This window comes from Macaca mulatta, chromosome 18, assembly GCF_049350105.2.
Source record: "Macaca mulatta isolate MMU2019108-1 chromosome 18, T2T-MMU8v2.0, whole genome shotgun sequence".
Classification (NCBI taxonomy): Eukaryota; Metazoa; Chordata; class Mammalia; order Primates; family Cercopithecidae; genus Macaca; species Macaca mulatta.
Window position 1 is genome coordinate 41,305,890 of NC_133423.1, and position 21,429 is coordinate 41,327,318.

General features: G+C 42.4%; 1 protein-coding gene and 1 long non-coding RNA gene across 3 annotated transcripts; one reads left to right on the plus strand and one right to left on the minus strand.

Moving 5' to 3' along the window:
• Nucleotides 1-300: 300 nt before the first annotated feature.
• On the minus strand, nucleotides 301-20,718 carry ELAC1 (elaC ribonuclease Z 1). Of its 2 annotated transcripts, XM_015121990.3 has the most exons (5): nucleotides 20,646-20,718; nucleotides 19,103-20,346; nucleotides 14,324-14,488; nucleotides 3,978-4,445; nucleotides 301-1,832 (listed from the first exon to the last, which is right to left on the minus strand). In XM_015121990.3, the coding sequence occupies exons 3-5, from the start codon at nucleotides 14,478-14,480 to the stop codon at nucleotides 1,366-1,368; spliced, it is 1,092 nt and encodes a 363-aa protein (XP_014977476.1). In that variant the 5' UTR covers nucleotides 14,481-14,488; nucleotides 19,103-20,346; nucleotides 20,646-20,718; the 3' UTR covers nucleotides 301-1,365. The 2 variants fall into 2 exon arrangements, with proteins under 2 accessions (XP_014977476.1, XP_014977475.1); XM_015121989.3 differs by lacking the exon at nucleotides 19,103-20,346.
• LOC144336570 (uncharacterized) lies at nucleotides 8,828-10,268 on the plus strand. Its single transcript, XR_013408459.1, has 2 exons — nucleotides 8,828-9,109; nucleotides 9,498-10,268. It is a non-coding gene; the product is annotated as an uncharacterized LOC144336570 (long non-coding RNA).
• Nucleotides 20,719-21,429: the final 711 nt, after the last annotated feature.

A 21,429-nucleotide genomic window follows, 5' to 3' on the forward strand; every position in this document is an offset into this window, starting at 1 on the left:
TGTTTTTCCCATTTTTGAAATGAACAAGCTGAAGAAACTCGGAGAGTGAGTTACCTGCTCCAGACCACACAGAGGTACCACCATAAGTCACAGAACGGGACTGTAGGATCAGGTCTTTCTGGCATCCAACACTGGTTTACGATCATTTGAAGCAATACTGTTTTTAATATGTTGATGGGCACTACACCACTCCTAGAAGGACAGACAGCAATAAAGTGTTTCCCGAACTGATTTGACTGAGGAGCCCCTTTGAGTGAATCAGCACTCAAGACTAGCCATGGAGCATGTTTTAAGAAACACTGTTGGGCAAATAATGTTTATTAATAGGGACACATAAATGAAACCTTAGTTTAATAGATAAGCATTTTTTACCTCCAGGTTCATAAGCTTCACTTGATGGCTCATTTCTTTTGAATGTTATTTGGTATGACATTGCAATTCTAACATATTCACTCTTTTGGATTTGACTTACCTAGTAATTTGACTCATTATGTCACTAATTTTGGTAAACTATATTCACATCAAGAGTATAAACTTTAACTTGCTGCGTATCTCAATGGGTCTGCAATTTGCATTTCGGGGTGAGATGATTCTTTATTGTACATTACTGACCAAAACTTTGCAGGACATCTAGCATCCCTGATCCCTGCTGACTAAATACCAGTAGCAGTAGTACCACCATTACCACCACTACCACCACCACCACCACCCACCCCCACCATACTCAGTCACTGTGACAAGAAAACATCCCCATAATTTCAAACCTGCTTCCAGAGGAGCAGTGTCACCCAAGCTGAGAACTATGGGTTAAGAGTCAAACAGAAAGTTCAATAAAATGTGAAAATAAACACCTAGCCAAACCCTGCATTCAGTATTCCAGCAAAGCTATGGTCATGCTATCGTCAATCCTGCGTATCCAGCGTTTCATGACATTTCTCCTTATTCTGTTAATAACACAAACAGATTCAATACAAACTGCCAAAATACCATTTGTAGCCACGAGGGCTGAGTCCTGTGCTCTTTGCCAATAGCAGCAATAAAGCTGGGCAGAAGCTAAACCCAGGACTGCATGGAATATTGGCTATCTGTGGTAGCAGCACAAAATGAGACGTATACCTGAATAGTCTATCATTTTGTCAAATCTGGACTTTAAAAAGGATGCTGGGGTTTTTTTTCTCTTAAAAAGATTTACTATCAAAAAGCTTGCTCCCTTTAAATACTGAGCCAATTCATCAATGCAGCTCCATTCTTTTTAGGATTATTAAGGCCCAAATAATCTCAGACTAAAACAAGAAATAAAAAACTGGACTGTAGGTTCAGTAACATATTCACAGACATGTCAGTATGCACCCAGGAACACTGGTTTCATTTCTTGATTGGAATGCTTATCACCATAAAATCTTCTGCTAGAGTCACTTCTTGGAGATCTAACACTGATTCAGCTTGCTTTTTTAGTTCTGCAATGCCATCTGTTTCTCCTTCTCTGGCCAAGGCAACTGGTTTGTACCTCTGACTGAAGTGAGTCAGAACCAGCCTCTTTGCACGGCACAACTTTGCAAATGTGGCTGCCATCTGTGGTGTGCTGTGGCCGTGCTCCTTTGCTTTGTCCATCTGGGCATCATCCAGGGTCGCTTCGTGGATCAACAGGTCTGCTTCAAAACACAGCTTTACTCCTCCATCACCCACAACCCCAGAGCAGTCACCCAATATGCAGATTTTTCTTCCAACAATAGGCTTTTTTAAGACATCTTGGGGAGAAATTGTAACCCCATTTTCCAGAACAACAGAAATTCCATTTTTCAGCTTCCCATAGGCAGGACCTGGTGGAACACCTAATGATGAAGGCAGATAACATTACATTATAGGAATGGAATTTATGACTTTTCAAGAGTCTATTTTAACAGCATTGCAAATAGCTAATGGAAAAGGCATCCATAATTGTTATAAATGTTTTACTACTTGTGGAAAACTGGAATTATTTATACATTTTTAAAGTTTCAGTGTTGATTGATATTAGCAATGCCTTAGTACTTAAAACATTTCCCATGCATACATGTCAGACAAGTTTTAGTCTCCTAAGTATCACTAGGACCTTATTGTAGTCACTATAACATCCTTGATTCTCTGTCGTGCAAGGAAACAACAGTTTTTGAGAGTGCTTTATTTAATAAGCTCACTTTTGGGTAAAATTTGAGAGTGCATTTAAATAATGATATAATCAGGCTGGGCGCAGTGGCTCATGCCTGTAATCCTAGCACTTTGTGAGGCCAAGGCAGGCAGATCACTTGAGCTCAGGAGTTCGAGACCAGCCTGGCCACATGGCGAGACCTTGCCTCTACTAAAAATACAAAAAATTAGCCAGGCGTAGTGGTGCACACCTGTAGTCCCAGCTACATGGGAGGCCAAGGCACGAGAATTGCTTTAACCCAGGGGGCAGAAGTTGCAGTGAGCGAGCTGAGATCACACCACTGCACTCCAGCCTGGACAACAGAGTAAGACTGCCTCAAAAACAAACAAACAAACAAACAAACAAACAAAAACACGATATAATCAACACCTCATCAAAACAAGTACCTAAAAGTAACTTAATAAAAAAATTGTTAGTGAAGATTGCTTGTATTACAAGATCAAGGAGCATTTTTTCAGGCAATTGTACATTATTAATCTTCTTGGTAGATGGGCAGTTCCACACTTAATCAAAGTGGGCTTAAATCTCATACTAATTTAAAATAAGACCTGATCATCACTATGGACAACACTTACAAACTAGTATAACATGACCACCAATTCCAACACAGATCATGTTTAAAGTTTCCAAATATAATAGTATTTCTACAGGCTTTCAGGTAATAAAAATACCATTAACCTAAGTCACTTTTCCTCATTATCTAGCATTTTGTTTTAGTTGAGGAAGAGATCGCATAAATAAAAAAACAAGCACACACAAAATGCCACCGTGCTTTTTACAGGCACTGCCACACCATGCCCATGAAGGCAGTGACACTGGAGATATAATGTACCTGGACTCAACCTCGCAAGAGGTGCTGAAGATCCCCTCATGCATACTGGCTTAGCATGGAGGAGGTGTGAAGACTTAGATGGGCCCCAAGCCCACCTCTGCATGCTTGCTTTCCACTGTAATGAACCCTGGTATATCAAACTGGTTGAGGCACAGGGTTTTGAATACCAAATTAATTTAATGAAGGTTAAATTAGTAAGCAAAGTAGATAGAGAAGGAAACTCTGAAAGCACATGGTTGCAGTTATAAGGTTAAGATCAATGGCAAAAATTCTCAGACCAAAGATGTCATCAAAAACACATATCAAAGGGAAGACGTGAAAAAATAAAGCCTGGACCTAAAGCCACCACCACTATCACCCAAATCACCTTGCCAACCAAGATAGTATAAGAAAGAATGTGGATCCAGGAAGCTGAAGACAGGATTCAAATGTATACTTGGCTTTTGTTCTAAATAGCATTTTTTGGTCCCATGGATTTTCCTTAATAAGCAAACTTTGGGCAAAGGGACTAAGTGGAGAAAATGTCAGTTTTAGGCCTGGGATAGAGGAGTGGAAGTTTACTATGACACTTTTTTTTTTTTTTTTGAGACAGAGTCTCACTTTGTCACCCAAGCTGGAGTATAGTAGCTCCATCTTGGCTCACTGCAGCCTTGACCTCCCGGGTTCAAGTGATCCTCCTGCTTCAGCCCCCCAAGTAGCTGGGACTACAGGCGCATGCCACCACGCCCAGTTAATTTTTGTATTTTTAGTAGAGATGGGGTTTTGTCATGTTGCCAAGGCTGGTCTTGAACTCCTGAACTCAAGTGATCCGCCCGCCTCGGCTTCCCAAAGTGCTAGGATTACAGGCATGAGCCACCACTCCTGGCCTTACTATGACACTTCTTATAGCTTCAGTTAACAGGAGCCCTATTGATAAGAAGTGGGGGAAAAGCATAAAAACAAAAAAAAGACACTTACCAAGGTCTTTTAGTTTCTGTGCATTGAGTTTACCTGGGCGTTTCTTTTCCACGACTGAAAACCCAAATGAGGGAATTCTGTGAAAGAGGCGAAATGCTTTTACAACAAACTGTTCATCATCAAACAGAAGGTACGAGTTTTCTTCTGAGTCTAATAGGATAGTTCTTCCTTGTTCCTCTTTGGGAGGACTGCCTGCTCTATTCACATGTGCAAATTCTTTTAATTCTTCTGCAGGACATTGATCCGCTGTAGGAACCAGTTCATGAACCACATAACGGAAGACCAGCTCCGTGTGAGAGAGTTCCATGGTTCGCCAGATAAAGTCCCGAAGCCCTACAGGGCCATAGATTTCAATAGGCTGTTTGGACACCATGGAGCCACTCTGCAGGCTGATTGTGCAGAGGAGCCCAGGAAGGCCAAAGAAATGGTCTCCATGAAGATGTGTGATGAAGATCTTGGTAATTCTCCCTTTTGATGGAGATAGAGAAATACATTTGGAAATTTTTCATTAACTAAAAACCCATACAAAGCTATTTGAAACAAGCCTAACACTTTCCATTAAAAATAGTAAATTGAATTTAAAAGTTCTACTTACCATCATAAACTTATTCATTTACATTTTGCTACATGATTCCAAAAACAAGAAAGACAGGCTTTATTTCATCAGATGGTTTTTTGTTTGTGTGTTTGTTTGTTTTTAATAGTTTTTTTTAAAGAGACAGGTCTTGCTCTGTCATCCAGGCTGGAGTGTAGTGGTGTGATCATAGCTCACTGCAGCTTGACCTCCTGGGCTCAAGTGATCCTACTGCCTCAGCCTCCCAAGCAGCTAGGACTACAGGAGCCTACCACTATGTCTGGCTTTTTCTTTTTTTTTAATTTTGTAGAGATGGGGTCTTGCTACGTTGCCCAGGCTGGTCTCAAACTCCTGGCCTTAAGCAATTCTCCCATCTTGGCCTCCCAAAGTGCTGGGATTACTGTGCCTAGACCCGCTAGATGGTTTCAGTAAGATATAACATTTTTCATAAAACATCTTCATATTACATAGTTTTACAGCTCTCAGAGTATTTTCATACATTTTCTGCCACATAAAAAAACAAGTAAAATATATAAGTGCACCAAAATAATTCACTTAACTATTAAATAGATAGGCCTCAAGTATCAAAAACATCTAGCAATTACATTGCTCCCTACTGCTCCCTCTGAGAAAAGCAAACATGTATTCCAGGAAAACAAAATGTTCCACTGGCTCCAACTGACTGGACCAGTGCCTGAACCCAAAATTGCCTTTTAAGGACTCCCTATGCTGGACAGGGATTAACCAATCAGGTCACAGCCTGCCTGTCTGGGTGAGGTTGAAGAAGATGGAGAAAAAGGAAAGAGGGTGAGGAAGGGAGGGGAAAAGGAGGAGGGAGAATGGAGGTAGGAGAGGAACAAGGTGAGGAACTGAGAAGGAAGATGGGCAATAGATGCCAGAATGCAGGAGGGCCGATTATGTAAGGGTACTTGGGTCCATTCTTCCTTTCAGTCTGAACTAACACAACAGTTTTTTCAGTGCATATGGGCTTAGGTTATAACTTGGTTTAGCCAATGGTAAACCGAATTTATTGCTGGAATGTGGCAGGATGCCACATCAGCATTTTCTGAGATGCACCACATGGCATTTCAAAAGTAACAACCACAATTTACACATTTCTAGTACAAAAGAGGCTTCTGGTCCTTTGCTCAAGGCCCACCTATTTTAAATATTTGATGCTATAAAAATACAGAAACAGTTTACTGATACCATAAAAGAACAGGAATAGTTTACTATAATGTGATTTGTTCCATAATATCAAGTGTTCTCCAAGGAAGTCTTCCCAGAATTACAACATCAAGCTCAGGCCCCAGCAACAGAGAGAACAATAGATTGGCACAGGCTGATTGTGGAACTTGTGAATCCCCAGGAGGCTCACTAGAAGTTTCCTCAATATGCTCCTTTTTGCTGTTTTTTTTTTTACTGCCTGAATCCCTCATTTCCCCCGTCTCCCTGTCCAGATTGCCAAGCCACCTCCATGCGTGACCTGAGGACTCTGCAGACAAAATAACTACAGCAATAGGGCCAGGCGCAGTGGCTCATGCCTGTAATCACACTTTGGGAGGCCAAGCTGGGCGGATCACCTGAGGTCGGGAGTTTGATCACGCGGATCAGCCTGATCAACATGGAGAAACCCTGTCTCTACCAAAAATACACAATTAGCTGGGTGTGATGGCGCATGCCTGTAATCCCAGCTACTTGGGTGGCTGAGGCAGGAGAATCGCTTGAACCCAGGAGGTGGAGGTTGTGGTGAGCCGAGATCACGCCATTGCACTCCAGCCTAGGCAATAAGAGCTAAACTCCATCTCAAAAAAAAAAAAAAGAACTACAGCAGTCACTGAGTCCAGATCCCCCAGTGGCCTAAAAACTGCCAGCATCTGACTTTCTGGGCCCTTCCCTATCTACTCTAAAACAAAGCCAAACTGAACACCAAAACAACCTGTGAACCCGAAGTGAGGCAAATTAAGTAAAAAACTGCTTCTTACAGTTATCATAGTTTCAGGGAGACAACACTTCATTTTTCAAGAAACCTGATTTCAAAGGGAGAAGGAATGGCAACCACAATTATCAAAGGTATGAGGAAGCTCTCAAATGAAGACACAAAAATGCCTGAGTTCCCTTTCCCTTGGAAACAAGGAAGTTATGGGGGAATATGTCATCCACAGAGGAGTGGAATACTGAACATTCTCTAAAAATGAAGACATAGGTATATTTACTGGATTTGGAAAAGCTGCAATATATGGTTTGTATACATTGTTCAGTTGGAAAAAAAAGCAGGTTATGCCAAGAGCAGTATAATTCTATGTATGCAGAACTATACACACACTCACACACACACTCCGTACTGTCACCATATCTATATACATAGGAAATTCACCTATGGGGGGGACTCGGACTTTTCTTATTTACACTTTTCTGTTTTCTTTGAGTTTTTACAATAAGCATTTATACTTTTTATATCATTTAAAAAATCATGCTCTTACAGTACTTTTTCTTTTTTTCTTTTCTTTTCTTTTTTTTTTTTTTTGAGACAGAGTCTTGCTCTGTCACCCAGGCAAGAGTGCAGTGGCTCGATCTCTACTCACTGCAACCTCCAACTCCCAGGCTCTGGTGATTCTCCTGCCTCAGCCTCCTGAGTAGCTGGGATTACAGGCGTCCGCCACCATGCCCGGCTAATTTTTGTATTTTTAGTAGAGACGGTGTTTCACCATGTTCGAGGAGGTCACCTCAAACTCCTGACCTCAGGTGATATACGCTTACCTTGGCCTCCCAAAGTGCTAGGATTACAGGCGTGAGCCACCGCGCCTGGCCTATAATACTTTTAATAATCATTTCATATGTACACATGAGTATAGGGTATAGAATAATATACATGGAAGACTTGGAGGAGTGGAAGGGTGGCTGGAGGATGAGGGATGATTAGTTACCTGATGGGTGCAATGTACATTATTTGGTGATGGGTACACTAAATCCCAGACTTCACCACTATGTAATATATCCATGTAACAAAACTGCAATTGTATTCAAAACTTATTATCCCTGGAGGTAGTACAAGCTGAAAGGGTTTCAACCTATTATGGACCTAATGATAGGACCTAATGATAGGTCCATAATAGGTTATGGAGAGAAATTAGTATGTACTGAGGGTGCTTCATTCCAGTTTGAGACTGGGGGCATCTGAATGAAGTACTAGAGAGTCACAGTTAATGCTCTGGGATTACTATCTCACCTTCCTCTCTAAGGCCAGAAATTTTTCTTTTTTTTTCTTTTGAGATGGAGTCTCACTCTGTTGCCCAGGCTGGAGTGCAGTGGCGTGATCTCAGCTCACCACAACTTCCGCCTCCCAGGTTCAAGCAATTCTCCTGCCTCAGCCTCCCAAGTAGCTGGGATTACAGGCACCTGCCACCACACCCTGCCAATTTTTATATTTTCAGTAGAGATGTGGTTTCACCTTGTTGGCCAGGATGGTCTCAAACTCCTGACCTCGCTCGTGATCCACCTGCTTTGGCCTCCCAAAGTGCTGGGATTACAGATGTGGGCCACCACTCCTGGCCTCAGAAATTTTTTTTCTAAGCCTATAGAAATGTAGTAAACTAAAGGCTCCTTTGGGCTTTTGGGGTTTTTTGTTTGTTTGTTTGTTTGTTTGGGTTTTTGTGGCCAGGATTAGATTTACCAACTATATGTATGAATGCATGCATTCATGCTTATTTACTTATTTGTTGAGACAGGATCTTGCTCTGTCACCAGGCTGGAGTGCAGTGGCTCAATCATGGCTCATTGCAGCTTTGACCTTCTGGGCTCAAAGGATCCTCCCGCCTCAGCCTCCTGCTGGGACCACAGGTGCAAACCACCACACCCGGCTTTTTAATTTCTTGTAGAGACAGAGTCTCTTTATGTTGCCCAGGTTGGTCTCAAACTCCTGGTCTCAAGTGATCTTCCTGCCTTGGCCTCCCGAAGTGCTGAGATTACAGGCATGAGCCACTGTGCCCAACTCCAACTGTTTATTTAAATCCTATATAGACTGGGCGCAGTGGCTCACACCTGAATCCTAGCACTTTGGGAGGACAAGGTGGGCGGATGGCCTGAGCTCAGGAGTTTGACATCAGCCTGGGCAACATGGAAAAACCCCATCTCTACTAAAAATACAAAAAAAAAAAAGCCAGGTGTGGTGGTGTGTGCCTATAATCTCAGCTACTCAGGAGGCTGAGGCATAAGAATCACTTGAACCCAGGAGGCAGAGGTTGTAGTGAGCCAAGATCGCACCACTACACTCCAGCCTAGGTGACAGAGCAAGACTCTGTCTCAAAAAAAAAAAAAAATCATATATAAAGGAACTGTAAAATTGTGGTGGATATTTTAGGTGGTCCCTGTGGCCCCTACCCCTTGGTGTTCACATCCTATAATCCCCTCTCCTTCAGTGTGGCCAGGACTTGTGACTTGCTTCTAACCAGTAGAATATGGCACAAGAATGCAATGTGATTACATTATGGGACATAAGACTCCATCTTGCTAGCAGACTTACTCTAGAGTCTCCTTCTCCCATGCTGGCTATGAAGAAGTAAGTAAGCTACCATGAAGCAGAAACCCACAATGCAGAGAACTCAAAGAGCTCAGGGCAGACTGTCCTACCACTGTATGGGTTCTGCCAACAACCTGAAAGAGCTGAGAAATCTTCCCCAGCTGGGCCTCTGATGAAATCGTAACCCCAGCCAACACCTAGACTGCAGTCTACTGAGACCCTGAGGCAGAAAACCTAGCTAAGCCAGGCCCGAACTCCCTAACCCACAGTAACTAGGAGATAATAAATGCAAAAAAGCCATTAAATTTATAATGTTATGCATTATTAGATAATATCAGATAACTAACACGCGTATTAAATAAAAAGATGTATTCCCACAGCCAAACCTCTGGTACTCACTCTTAACAATTTCTTGTTTCTATTTTAGTACACCTTGCCACCTCAACTCCTACTGTCTGAAATGTTATCAAGTCTCTACTCTGACCTATGCCTGCCCGGAGGGCTCTCATGAAGGTTCTCATGAAAGGAATCTCTGTACAATCCAAGTAAAGCAAAGAATAGCACCTGACTTATCTCAAAGTTTCAACACAAGACAGTATATAATTAGGGTTCAACTGTACATACCTGAAGGCCACATGTCCCAAACAATATGCATTAGCTCCTTCCTCTTACAACTCTTTTCCTGACTTCTTCTCTAAGTCCAGGACATCACCATCAGTAACTTATATTAATTCTTCACTTCCTCACACACTAGACATTCAGTGACCACCTCCTCTTGGCTCTACAAATATCTCTTAAATTGAATCTCTCATCTCCATCTCTATACTTCAACATCCTCCTTCTCTCTCTCTCTCTCTCTCTCTCACACACACACACACACACACACACACAGTGATGATATGGTTTGGCTGTGTCCCCACCCAAATCTCATCTTGAATTGTATCTCCCATAGTCCCCCACATCATGGGAGGGACCTGGTGGGAAGCAAATGAATCATGGGGGCAGGTTTTCTCATGCTGTTCTCACAACAGTGAATCAGTCTCATGAGGTCTGATGGTTTGATAAAGCGCAGTTCTCCTACACATGCTTGCTTGCCAGCCACCATGTAAGACATACCTTTGCTCTGCCTTTGCCTTCCACCATGATTGTGAGGCCTCCCCAGCTATGTGGAATTGTGAGTCCATTAAACCTCTTTTTTTTAATTAATAAATTAGTCTTGGGTATTTCTTCATAGCAGTATGAAAATGGCCTGATACAGTAAATTGGTATTGGTAGAGTGGGATAATGCTATAAGGATACCTGGAAATGTGGAAATGACTTTGGAACTGGGTAGCAGGCAGAGGTTGGAACAGTTTGGAGTGTTCAGAAGGAGACAGGAAAATGTGGGAAGGTTTAGAACTTCCTAGAGACTTGGGAGGGCTTAGAAGACAGGAAGACGGGGAAGTTTGGAATTTCCTGTTGAATGGTTTTGACCAAAAAGCCCAGACTGAGGTGGTCTCAGATGGAGATGAGGAACTCATTGGGAACTGAAGCAAAGATGATTCTTGCTATGCTTTAGCAAAGAGGGCAGCATTGTGCCACTGCCCTAGAGATCTGTGGAACTTTGAACTTGAGAGAGATTATTTAGGGTATCTGGCAGAAGAAATTTCTAAGCAGCAAAGCATTCAAGAAGTGACTTGGGTGCTCTTAAAAGCATTACTTTTATGTATTCACAAAGATATGAATTGGAACTTATGTTTAAAGGGAAGCAGAGCATAAAAGTTCAGAGAATTTGCATCCTGACGATGTGATAGAAAAGAAAATCCCATTTTCTGAGGAGAAAATCAAGCTGGCTGCAGAAATTTGTGTAAGTAATGAGGAGCCAAATGTTAATCACCAAGACAATGGGGAAAATGTTGCCAGGGCATGTCAGAGGTCTTCCCAGCAGCCCCTCCCATCACATGCCCAGATGCCTAGAAGGAAAAATGGTTTCCTGGCCTGGGCCCAGGGCCTTGCTGCTTTGTGCAGTCTCAGGACTTGGTGCTCTGCGTACCAGTGTGGCTTAAAGGGGCCAAGGTATAGCTCAGGCTGTTGCTTCAGAGAGTGCAAACCCCAAGCCTTGGCAGCTTAGATGTGGTGTTGGGCCAGTGGAAGCACAGATGTCAAGAATTGAGGTTTGGGAACCTCCTTCTAGATTTCAGAGGATGTATGGAAAAACCTGGATGTCCAGGCAGAAGTCTTCTGCAGGGGTGGAGCCCTCATGAAGAACCTCTACTAGGGCAGTGTGGAAAGGAAATATGGGGTGTGAGACATAGCCACTGGGACACTGCTTAGTAGAGCTGTGAGAAGAGGGCTACCATCCTTCAGAACCCAGAATAGCAGATATATTGACAGCTTGCACTGTGTGCATGGAAAAGCTGTAGACACTCAACACCAACCCATGAAAACAGCCGGGAAGTGGGCTGCACCCTGTAAAGCTACAGGAGTGGAACTGCCCAATATAATGGGAATCTACCCCTTGCATCAGCATGCCCTGGATGTGAGACATGGAGTCAAAGGAGATCATTTCAGAGCTTTAAGATTTGACTGTCCTATTGGATTTTGGACTTGCATGGGGCCTGTAGCCCCTTTGTTTTGGCCAATTTCTCCCATTTTGAATGGGTATATTTACCCAATGCCTGTACCCCCACTGTATCTAAGAAGTAACTAACTTTCTTTTGATTTTACGGGTTCACAGGTAGAAGGGATTTGCCTTGTTTTAGATGAGACTTTGGACTGTGGACTTTTGAAGTAATGCTGAAATGAGTTAAGACTTTGGGGGACTATTGGGAAGGCATGATTGGTTTTGAAATGTGAGGACATAAGGTTTTAGAGGGGTCAGGGGTGGAATGATATGGTTTACCTATGTCCCACCCAAATCTCACTTTGAATTGTAGCTCCCATAATCCCCACATGTCATGGGAGGGACCTGGTGGGAAGTAATTGAATCATGGTGGGCAGGTTCTCTCATGCTGTTCTCATGATAGTGAATAAGTCTCATGAGATCTGATGAGTTGATAAAGGGTGGTTCCCCTGCACATGCTCTCTTGCCTTCCACCATGTAAGACATGGCTTTGCTCTGCCTTCGCCTTCCACCATGATTGTGAGGCCTCCCCAGTCATGTGGAATTGCGAGTCCATTAAACCTCTTTTTTTGTTGTTTTAATAAATTACCCAGTCTTTGGTATTTCTTCATAGCAGTATGAAAATAAATTAATACAAGTGAATTGCAACTGCCTTGGAACTGGTCTCCCTGACGCTATTCTCTCTCTCTCAATACATGTGCCATCAGAAAATTCTGTCCTAAAACACAAACAAGATCGCATTATTCCCCCCTTAAAAACACGAATGGTTCCTTTTCCCCAGTAAAATAATAAAGTCTAAATATCTTACTATGCTACAGAGGACTTCACAGTCAGCCCTCACCTTTTCAGCATTCTTAGTTCCATCTAGCCTAGCCAACTACTCAATGCTCCCCAAGTTTCCAGTTTCCTGGAAACTTCCTTACTTGTTGCTCACTTTGTTGTCTGTTCCCTCAATGTCCATCTCTACTTCTCTCTCAGAAAAACTTCTATTTATCTCTTGGATCCCAGCTCAACTGTTAACAATCTCTGGGATGCCTTCTCTTAATGAATGGTTAGTTACTTCCCCCTCCTTTGTGTTCCAAAGTACTTAGAAAATACCTCCATTGGCCGGGCGCAGTGGCTCACGTCTGTAATCCCAGCACTTTGGGAGGCTGAGGCGGGTGGATCACAAGGTCAGGAGATCGAGACCATCCTGGCTAAAACGGTGAAACCCCGTCTCTACTAAAAATACAAAAAATTAGCCGGGTGCGGAGGCGGGCGCCTGTGGTCCCAGCTACTCAGGAGGCTGAGGCAGGAGAATGGCGTCGGCCTGGGAGGCGGAGCTTGCAGTGAGCCGAGATCGCGCCACTGCACTCCAGCCTGGGCGACAGATCGAGACTCCGTCTCAAAAAAAAAAAAAAAAAAAAGAAAATACCTCCATTATTCTACTTATCAGATTACATGATTGATTACTGTCCGTTTGCATGTCAGTTTCCATCACTAGACCAAGAGATCCTTGAACACTAGAAGTATCTTTAGTCACCAAGTGCCAGGTACTGTGATGAGTTGTAGGAATAATGATTTCAATACTATTTATCAAGACCTAATAAGTGAGAGGCACTATGCTAAGTTGCTAAACGTCTTATCCATTCACTAAAGTAAAGTAAGTTCCATAATCATTTACATACTTAGTAAGATGCCTAGCTGAAGAGATATAGCTAGGCACCTACTAGGTATATAAATGATCATGGAACCTACTTTACAGTATAGGGAGATAAAGAACACAGAAACAAACTAAATAACATAATTTCAGATACTGATAATGCAAAGAAGTCAATAAAAATAGGACAAAGTAAAGAAATGACTAGGGTGAGAGAGGAACTATTTAATACAGGAGGATCTGGTAAAACCTCTGAGAAGATGGCATTTGAGCTAAGATTTAACTGACAAAGAGGCACCCACACAGATAATAAGTGATTACATGTAATTCTCATAACACCCTTTCTAAGTAGACTTTTTATCCCCATTTGCAAGATGGGGAAAGTAAAGTCGAAGTTTGCTGGTCTGCTAAGGTCACAAGCCCAACACACAGCCAGGACTAGAACCCAGGTCTGCCTGACTCTGAGCTGAAGCTTTTCACCATTGGACTGCTCTGTCTCCCAGGTGCTGGCCTCTGCTCACTCCATTCCCTCTGGCTGAAATGCCCCTCTTCTCCTCAGCCCTGAAATTCCTCCTCCTCCTCTGACAACCGACAAGTCAACTTCTCTGAGAAGTTTGCCCTGATAACGTCAAGAGGAAAAGAACATCTCCTTCCTCCAAACATTTCCTACCCTTTGCATCCTCTCAGGAAAACTATCTCCTGGTAGAAGTAAGTATGTACACTGCTTCCTTGCTAAAGTAGTGTCCATCTAATATGCCTGGTATATCCCATGACATTTCCCAAACCCCGAGCCTACATGAACCCTTGCTCTCAACATCCACAGGATAAATGAAAAGCAAGTAAATAAGTAAATGAAGTCCAGTGGACTTGGCCTTCCAAGTCTCACCAGGATCTAGCATTGAAGTGGGATGCAACCATCAGGGCTGTTTCCGAACAAAATGTCCAAGGAGAGCCAAGAAAATGAAGCAGAACAACAAAAAAATCTTAATGAGATAGCTGAAGGCACACTAACCTGCTTTAAGTTGGCTTTTCATAAGCTGTGTCTGTGTTCCCTCCCCACAGTCAAAGAGCCAGCACTCGCCTTCACACCGAAGGACCACAGCAGAGGCACCCCGGGTTGGAGATGGATATGCTGCACCCGTCCCCAGAAATGTCACATCCATAGACATCTTCCACCCTGCAACAGAAAGATCATCTGCGGATTATTTCATATCACTGCACCAAAAACACATTCCTGTAATATTTATCACTATTATTACTTTTTGGTTATTTAGAAGTCTGGATTCTTGTTCTCTCATAGTATTCCACACATATCCACAGTAAGATTTTAAATAACTTGGCAAAACTACAAGTTAACAAATCTTGTATAATCGTTCACACACCCAAACAAACAAAAATAACCAAACCCAGGCAATTAAAAACTATAGTTGAATTTTAACTATGTGATGTTCTCAAAAAGGCAAAACTATGGAGACAGTAAAAAGAATAGCCCCTGCTAGTGATACAGGGGGAGGGAAGGAAGAATGAACAAGTGGAGCACAGGGGATGTTTAGGGCAGTGAAACGATTCTGTATGATATAGTAAGACAGACATACATCATTATACACTGGTCAATTGTATACAGACTGAACAACACTAGAGTGAATGAGTTCAATGTAAACTTTAGTTGACAGTGTATCAATATTGGCTCATCAACTGTAACATGTAGCACATTTTTCTTTTTTTTTTTCATGAGCCCTTAAGCTTCTGAACATGTACCACATTAATGCAAGATGTTAATACAAGGGAAACTGAGGGGTGAGAGATAAGAGAATATATGGGAACTCTCTGTACTCTACTTATTAACTATAAAATAAAATTCCTTCTAATAAACACTAAACAACAACAACTCTAGCTGAGATACTGGGCAAGAGATGGTATTTAATGATGCCTACCAAATGGTGTCTCTGATGCCCATAATGATCAGCCCTTTCTCTAAACAATCATAACAGTAATGCTCTATGATGCTCTCCAGTCATGCTGATATTTCACAATAATGCTGAACAAATGTCTCACTCCCTACGTGACATGGTCCATGACTCACGAGGACTTGGGACTCTGCTATTTTAAGTGATCAGCAATAACCTGTTGAATGTGCAGGTTTATTCCAACTCCTAGCACTATTCCTTTCACTATTTCCAGGTGCATCTGACATCGCTGATATACTTATGAGATGGAAGATGTATATCAAACAGAATAAATTAGAATGAACTGAAATTTATACATAACCGATTATAGATTATCCACATTGATGTCAGGGAAGAAAACAAGCTTAAGAAAAACTACTATAAGATAATTTGACCAACAGCTGGATATATAAGATACAAAAACTTCAATAACTCTTCTCAGTCTTAGCAATAACAAGATAAAAACAAAAAGGGGGGGGGGAACCCATTCCAAGAGCAAAAACAAAATTACCGGAAATAAAGTTAGCAGAAAAGGAACAACACCCAAAAGATTCACACAAATAGGAGATACACATTACGTCCTTGATAGGATGACTTGAAATCACAGAGATGTTCATCTTTCCTAAGCTAATGTAGATATATTTGGTGCAAATTCTATCAGATTTCCAGTGGGATTTATTTTGGAACAGAAACAATCCAAAAATCATACGGAAGAAAAAATAAATGTCTGAGAAGGGGCAAGAAAATTCCAAAACGCAGTGAGTAGTGACCTGCCTTTCTAGGTATTAACATTTACTACAGCAATCTGACATAATTAAAACAGAATAGGCCGGGCACGGAGGCTCATGCCCGTAATCCCAGCACTTTGGGAGGCTGAGGTGGGTGGATCACCTGAGGTCAGGAGTTTGAGACCAGCCTGGCCAAGATGGTGAAACCCTGTCTCTACTAAAAATACAAAAATTAGTCGGGCATGCTGGCACACACCTGTAATCCCAGCTACTCAGGAGGCTGAGGCAGGAGAATCGCTTGAATCTGGGAGGCAGCAGTTGTAGTGAGTCAAGATTGTGCAATTGCACTCTAGCCTGGGTGACAGAGTGAGACTCTGTCTCAATAAATAAATAAATAAATAAATAAAACAGAATAATATTGGCACAAAAATAGAGATAAAAGGGAAGGGAAAGTTCAGAAATAAACCAACTACCTATTGGAATCAATACAGTATACAACGAAGGTGTAAAAAGTGTGGTTTCTTTAATGAATGGGACTGACATAATTGGCTGTTCTAGCAGAAAAAAGCAAAGCAAGATGCTCACTTTGCATTGTATATAAAAACACATTTCACATAGTTAAGAAATTTCAATGTAAAAAATCCAATAACATGTTCAAAAGAATCAGGAGAATGTTTACACCTTTAACTGTGGAGATGGGAAGCCCTTATTGGCAAGACATAAAATCCAGAAATTTTAAAAACAGACATTTTAACTAAATAAAATCTTTTATACATATCAAGACTCATAAAGTCAAAGGACAAGGAAAAAAAACCTGAAAAAAATAGTTTGGACCCCCTTATGAGAGGGGGTTAATACTACTAAAAAAAAGTTTATGCAAATGCATTCAAAATACAAAAATACTGGTGCAACAGAAAACCAGGCAAAGGATATATATACACATACACATGCGCGCGCACACACACACACACACATATATATGAATCACAGAAGAAATCCAAATGGCCTATAAGCATGAAAAAGGTTCAAACAACTATCGTGTATCAATTTAAAAAATTAACAGTAATAAATAAAAGATAAGGGTTCAGTCTTCAGTTAGTTAGTGGAATGCAAAATAAAGAAAAAAGAGGCTGGGTGCAGTAGCTCATGCCTGTAATCCCAGCATTTTGGGAGGCAGCGGTGGGTGGATGGCTTGAGCCCAGGAGTTTGAGACCAGCCTAGGCAACATAGTGAGACCTTGTCTCTACAAAAAAATTAAAAACAAGTATCAGCTGGACATGGAGGCATGTGCTTGTAGTCCCAGCTTGTCAGGAGGCCGAAGCAGGAGGATCATTGGAACCTGGAAGGTTAAGGCTGCAGTGAGCTGTGATCTCACTGCTGCACTCAAGCCTGGCTGACAGAACAAGACAGAACAAGAACACTCTCACAACAAACAAAAAAAGCGACCATTTACCACACATCAGTTGGCAGGCAAGTATCAATGGAGCAATGCTAGCCAGTGCTAAGCAGGATGAGGGTAAATGGGTACTGTCACAAACTAATGGTGACAAAGTTATGAATTGCGATTATGCTTTGGGAGAATAATTTGGCAATATATATTACCAGTAATAATGATGCTGTTGATAATTATATGCTTTCACCCAGCAATTCCCATTTTTCAGAATCTACCCAAATAATAAAGATCTATGTACAATGATGCATATTGTGGTGGTCTCAAGTTGGCTAAAATATGGAAGCAATCTAAATATGTCAATAGGAAAATGGCTGAATATTTTATTGTACATTTGTACTATTGTTTATTCTATCAACTATTTATTCTGCAGCTAATAAAGTCTTCTGTAACTACTGTCATGGAGGGATGACAAAGTTACAGACGGCTATGGCATGATGTCATTTTTATAACAATACCCCAAACCCCTACATTTATGTAAGACAGAGGAAGTCTGATGTGGGAGAGGATACACACCATCCTGTTAATATGGGTTATTTCAGGGGTGATTAAAGTGATGGGGTGGGGGCTGCATGGGTGATTAACTTTTCTTTTAAATCTTTGGATTATGTTTTAATAAGTGGCATTTTATTTAATTTTTTAAAAATTTATATTTACTTAACGCTGATTTTTTTTTTTTTTTTTTTGGAAATGTGTCATACGCCCAAACATGCTTCTCTAACTACACGCCATCTAGTCTTCCTTTCCATTTTGGGAAACAGCTTCTCCCCATATTTCCTGCCCCCAACCGTCATACATAAGGTGGTGCATCTCTACCTTAAGCATAGCCTTGAGGTTATTGCTAATATCCCTTCCATGTGTTACTCTACATTTTCACCTCCAAGATCAAGTCTTCCTCTGATAATAAAGGAGCTTTATTTGCAGAGGCTTCTTTATTGATTTGCAAGATAGGTAAGAATAAATAGAATGCAGAAAGTTAACATTTGTAAAGGCAAATGAACTGCAGAAGGAATAACAGAATATAATCACTTTGTCATCCCTAACTAATAATGGATTTAGATCAGTAGTACATAACCCCGGGGGCATATTAGAATGACCTGGAGAGCTTTTAAAACATATCAGTGAAGGTATGGTGGCTCATGCTTGTAAACTCAGCATTTTGGCAGGGTAGCTTGAGGCCAGGAGTTCAAGACCAGCCTGGGAAACACAGCAAGACTCTGTGTCTATAAAAAATTAGCCGGGCATGGTGGCATACACCTGTAGTCCCAAACAAAACAAAAAACCACATCAATAATTGGGCTTCATCCCAGAACATTTAGATAGGAAATTCTGCAAGTGAGACATGTTTATTAAAAAATAAAAAATAAAAAAAAATAAAAAGCCTTCTCCTGTGATCCTAACATGGAGTCAGATTTGAGAACCACTTAGTGAAAAGGATAACAGAGAACTGCAATGGATGGATCAGGTTGATCTAAACTCACCAACTAATCAATCTTTTTAAAAGAAGTTTTATTCTGAAAAACTTCAGACACATATAGAAGTAGAAATTAGCATAATGCAATGCCACACACCCATCATCGAACTTCAACAATTGTTAACTCATAGGCAATCATGTTTCATCTATACACACCAACCCCATTACTCCAAGAATACTTGATAAGACAAACCTGTGCTGTCTGATGGAAGCACCCCATTAGGCAGCACGCATTGTCTAGCTGTCTCTCTTTCTGATGTTAACAGCCACTAGTGATCATTGCCAGAATCCATTATTTCATTAGAGGTTGCCAAAAGGTGATAGTGTCTCATTTCTTTTGTATGTATTTGCTGGCATTCCCTGGTCAACTGTTACCCTATGATGCTAAAAGGTCCACAAAGAGGCAAGATGCTCTCTAGCTCCTGGCGTGATACAATGTGAAAAACACAGTAATCCCCCATTAAGCTCGCTTGCCAAAAAATAGAACCTGACCTGAACAAGGCTGCAGGTCTAAATATCTGCTTATTAAAGGAGATGGAAAAAGCAAAATCCTGGATGTAGAAAACGTGAACCGTACAAATGACTTGTTCTTCCAGTAAAATACGGGGAACAAAATAGACACAGAGGGGAAAAGATTAAGAGAGATCTAACAGACATCAACCAAATGGAACGTGTGTAGTTTGTTTGGATACTGATTTGGACAAACCGGGGAAGAGGAGAAAGACAACTACGAAAATGTAAATGCTGACTGGATAGTAGAGGGTAAAATGAGGTGCTAATCACACTGATAACGGCTTTATGTTTTAAAAGGTGTCATTGTGTTTTATAAACATGAACAAGATAACAGATGGAATGTTACATTTCAGATTTGCTTTCAAATACTACAGTGGGGGAGAGGGTAACAGATGAAACAGGATTGATCATGAATTGGAAGTTCAGTATACTATTCAATTTTCATATACGACTTGAAGGTTTCCATAATAATTTAAAACAAATATAATGAAAACCCTCCAAACAGGTCGGGAAATAATTAGAAATTATTTCATCAATGGTGCATGTTTTGGGACATGCACCATTCTAGGCACTAGGAATTAAATGCGAGCAAACCAGATTAGGTCCCTGTCTTCTTGGACAAAAAACAAAAACAAAAACCCAGCTGCTTGCTTTCTCAAGACTGTGATCCACATTCGGCGAAGTGCATATTCCAGTCGTGATCACAGTACTGTCATTTCACTCTGGGCCCGTGGATCTCGGTCCTGGCCACAGATCACAATTCCCCGGTGATGATGGGGCATCAGCATTTGGAGGCTTCCCAAACGATTCTACTGGCTGCCGGGTTGAGAACCAGAGCTCCTTCGTTTTCAGACAGGCCGTGTCAACCCTGCAATCACCCTGCGTTGTGCACAGGGCAGATAACCGCCGTCCTCCATCTTAGAGCTGAAAGAACCGGGGCCGGGAGGCGGAAAGTGAGAGGCCGAGGTACAGGTAGGGCCAGAGGCCAGATTTCCGCCTCTAGAGAGCTCAGGCTCCCCCATGAGACCGTGTTAGCCTCGAAAAAGGCGGGGTGGGCGGCGGCGCCTGGCGGCCGAGGCTCCGGCCCGGGGCGGTGAACGAGGCGCGTCCTCGCTCCCGGGCGCTCCCCAGGCTTAGGTCCCCGGCGCCGGGCCGGGCCTGGTCGAGCCGGCGAGTCCCGAGGAAGCGCGCCCGCCCCCCTCTGGCATGCCCACCGCACTCACCCTCGAGGCCCGCGCCAGAAGCCGAGGGAGGCGCAGGCCCACACCCTGGCCCAACCGTCCGCGGGGCTGCAATGCGCCCTGGCGGAAGTGCGCCGCCGGCCGGGTCCCGCGCGGCCGCTCTAGGATGCGAGGGAGGTCCGCGCTCGGTGGCACCCGCCCGGGGCCTGGCTCTGGGCGCGCTTCTGGGCTTCCCCTGGGCAGCGAGGGCAGTGTCTGCGTTTACCTCCTTCCCAGGTCGCTGTGTGTCAGGTGGTGACGGTCGACCTGAGGAACAGAGCGGGCTAAACCAAAAGGGAAAAAGTGACTCTTCTTTTGTTTTCCGTGTAATATTTTCCACACAGGAGTGTTCTTCCTGATGTTTTGCTCATATGTGTCGTTTTTGGTCTTTGGTTGGGAGGAATCTTTACTGTCTTTCATCCACTAAGATCCTTTGCCTGAACATTCACCTTCATAAAACCCCATCCATATTCCATTTTCCTACTCCAGGTTGGAATATTTGCTTAACATCTGAAGCTGATTGTACCGTACTCACTCCAAGCCTTGCAGACGTGTTCTCTTAGGTAGTGGACGTGGGATTGAAAAAGCCCAGGATGGCCGTATACAGAACGGGCACGTGGCGATTATAGATCACAGGGAAAAACTCCTTCAGTTTGAATAACAGCTTTAAAAAAAGTATTTCAGTCTCCTATGTACTGCCAGATGCACTGATTTCATGCTCAGTATACCTGAAGTGATCAAAATATCCAGCAGCTGGCTGGGCGCCGTGGCTCACGCCTGTAGTCTC

Excerpts from the sequence above, each read along its gene's own strand:
- ELAC1 (XM_015121989.3), bottom strand. The coding sequence starts at position 14,480 with ATGTCTATGGATGTGACATTTCTGGGGACGGGTGCAGCATATCCATCT. Across the intron at positions 4,446-14,323 it reads GAAAAGCCAACTTAAAGCAG|GGAGAATTACCAAGATCTTC; the intron begins GTTAGTGTGCCT and ends CTCCATCAAAAG. Across the intron at positions 1,833-3,977 it reads ACAGAAACTAAAAGACCTTG|GTGTTCCACCAGGTCCTGCC; the intron begins GTAAGTGTCTTT and ends CTTCATCATTAG.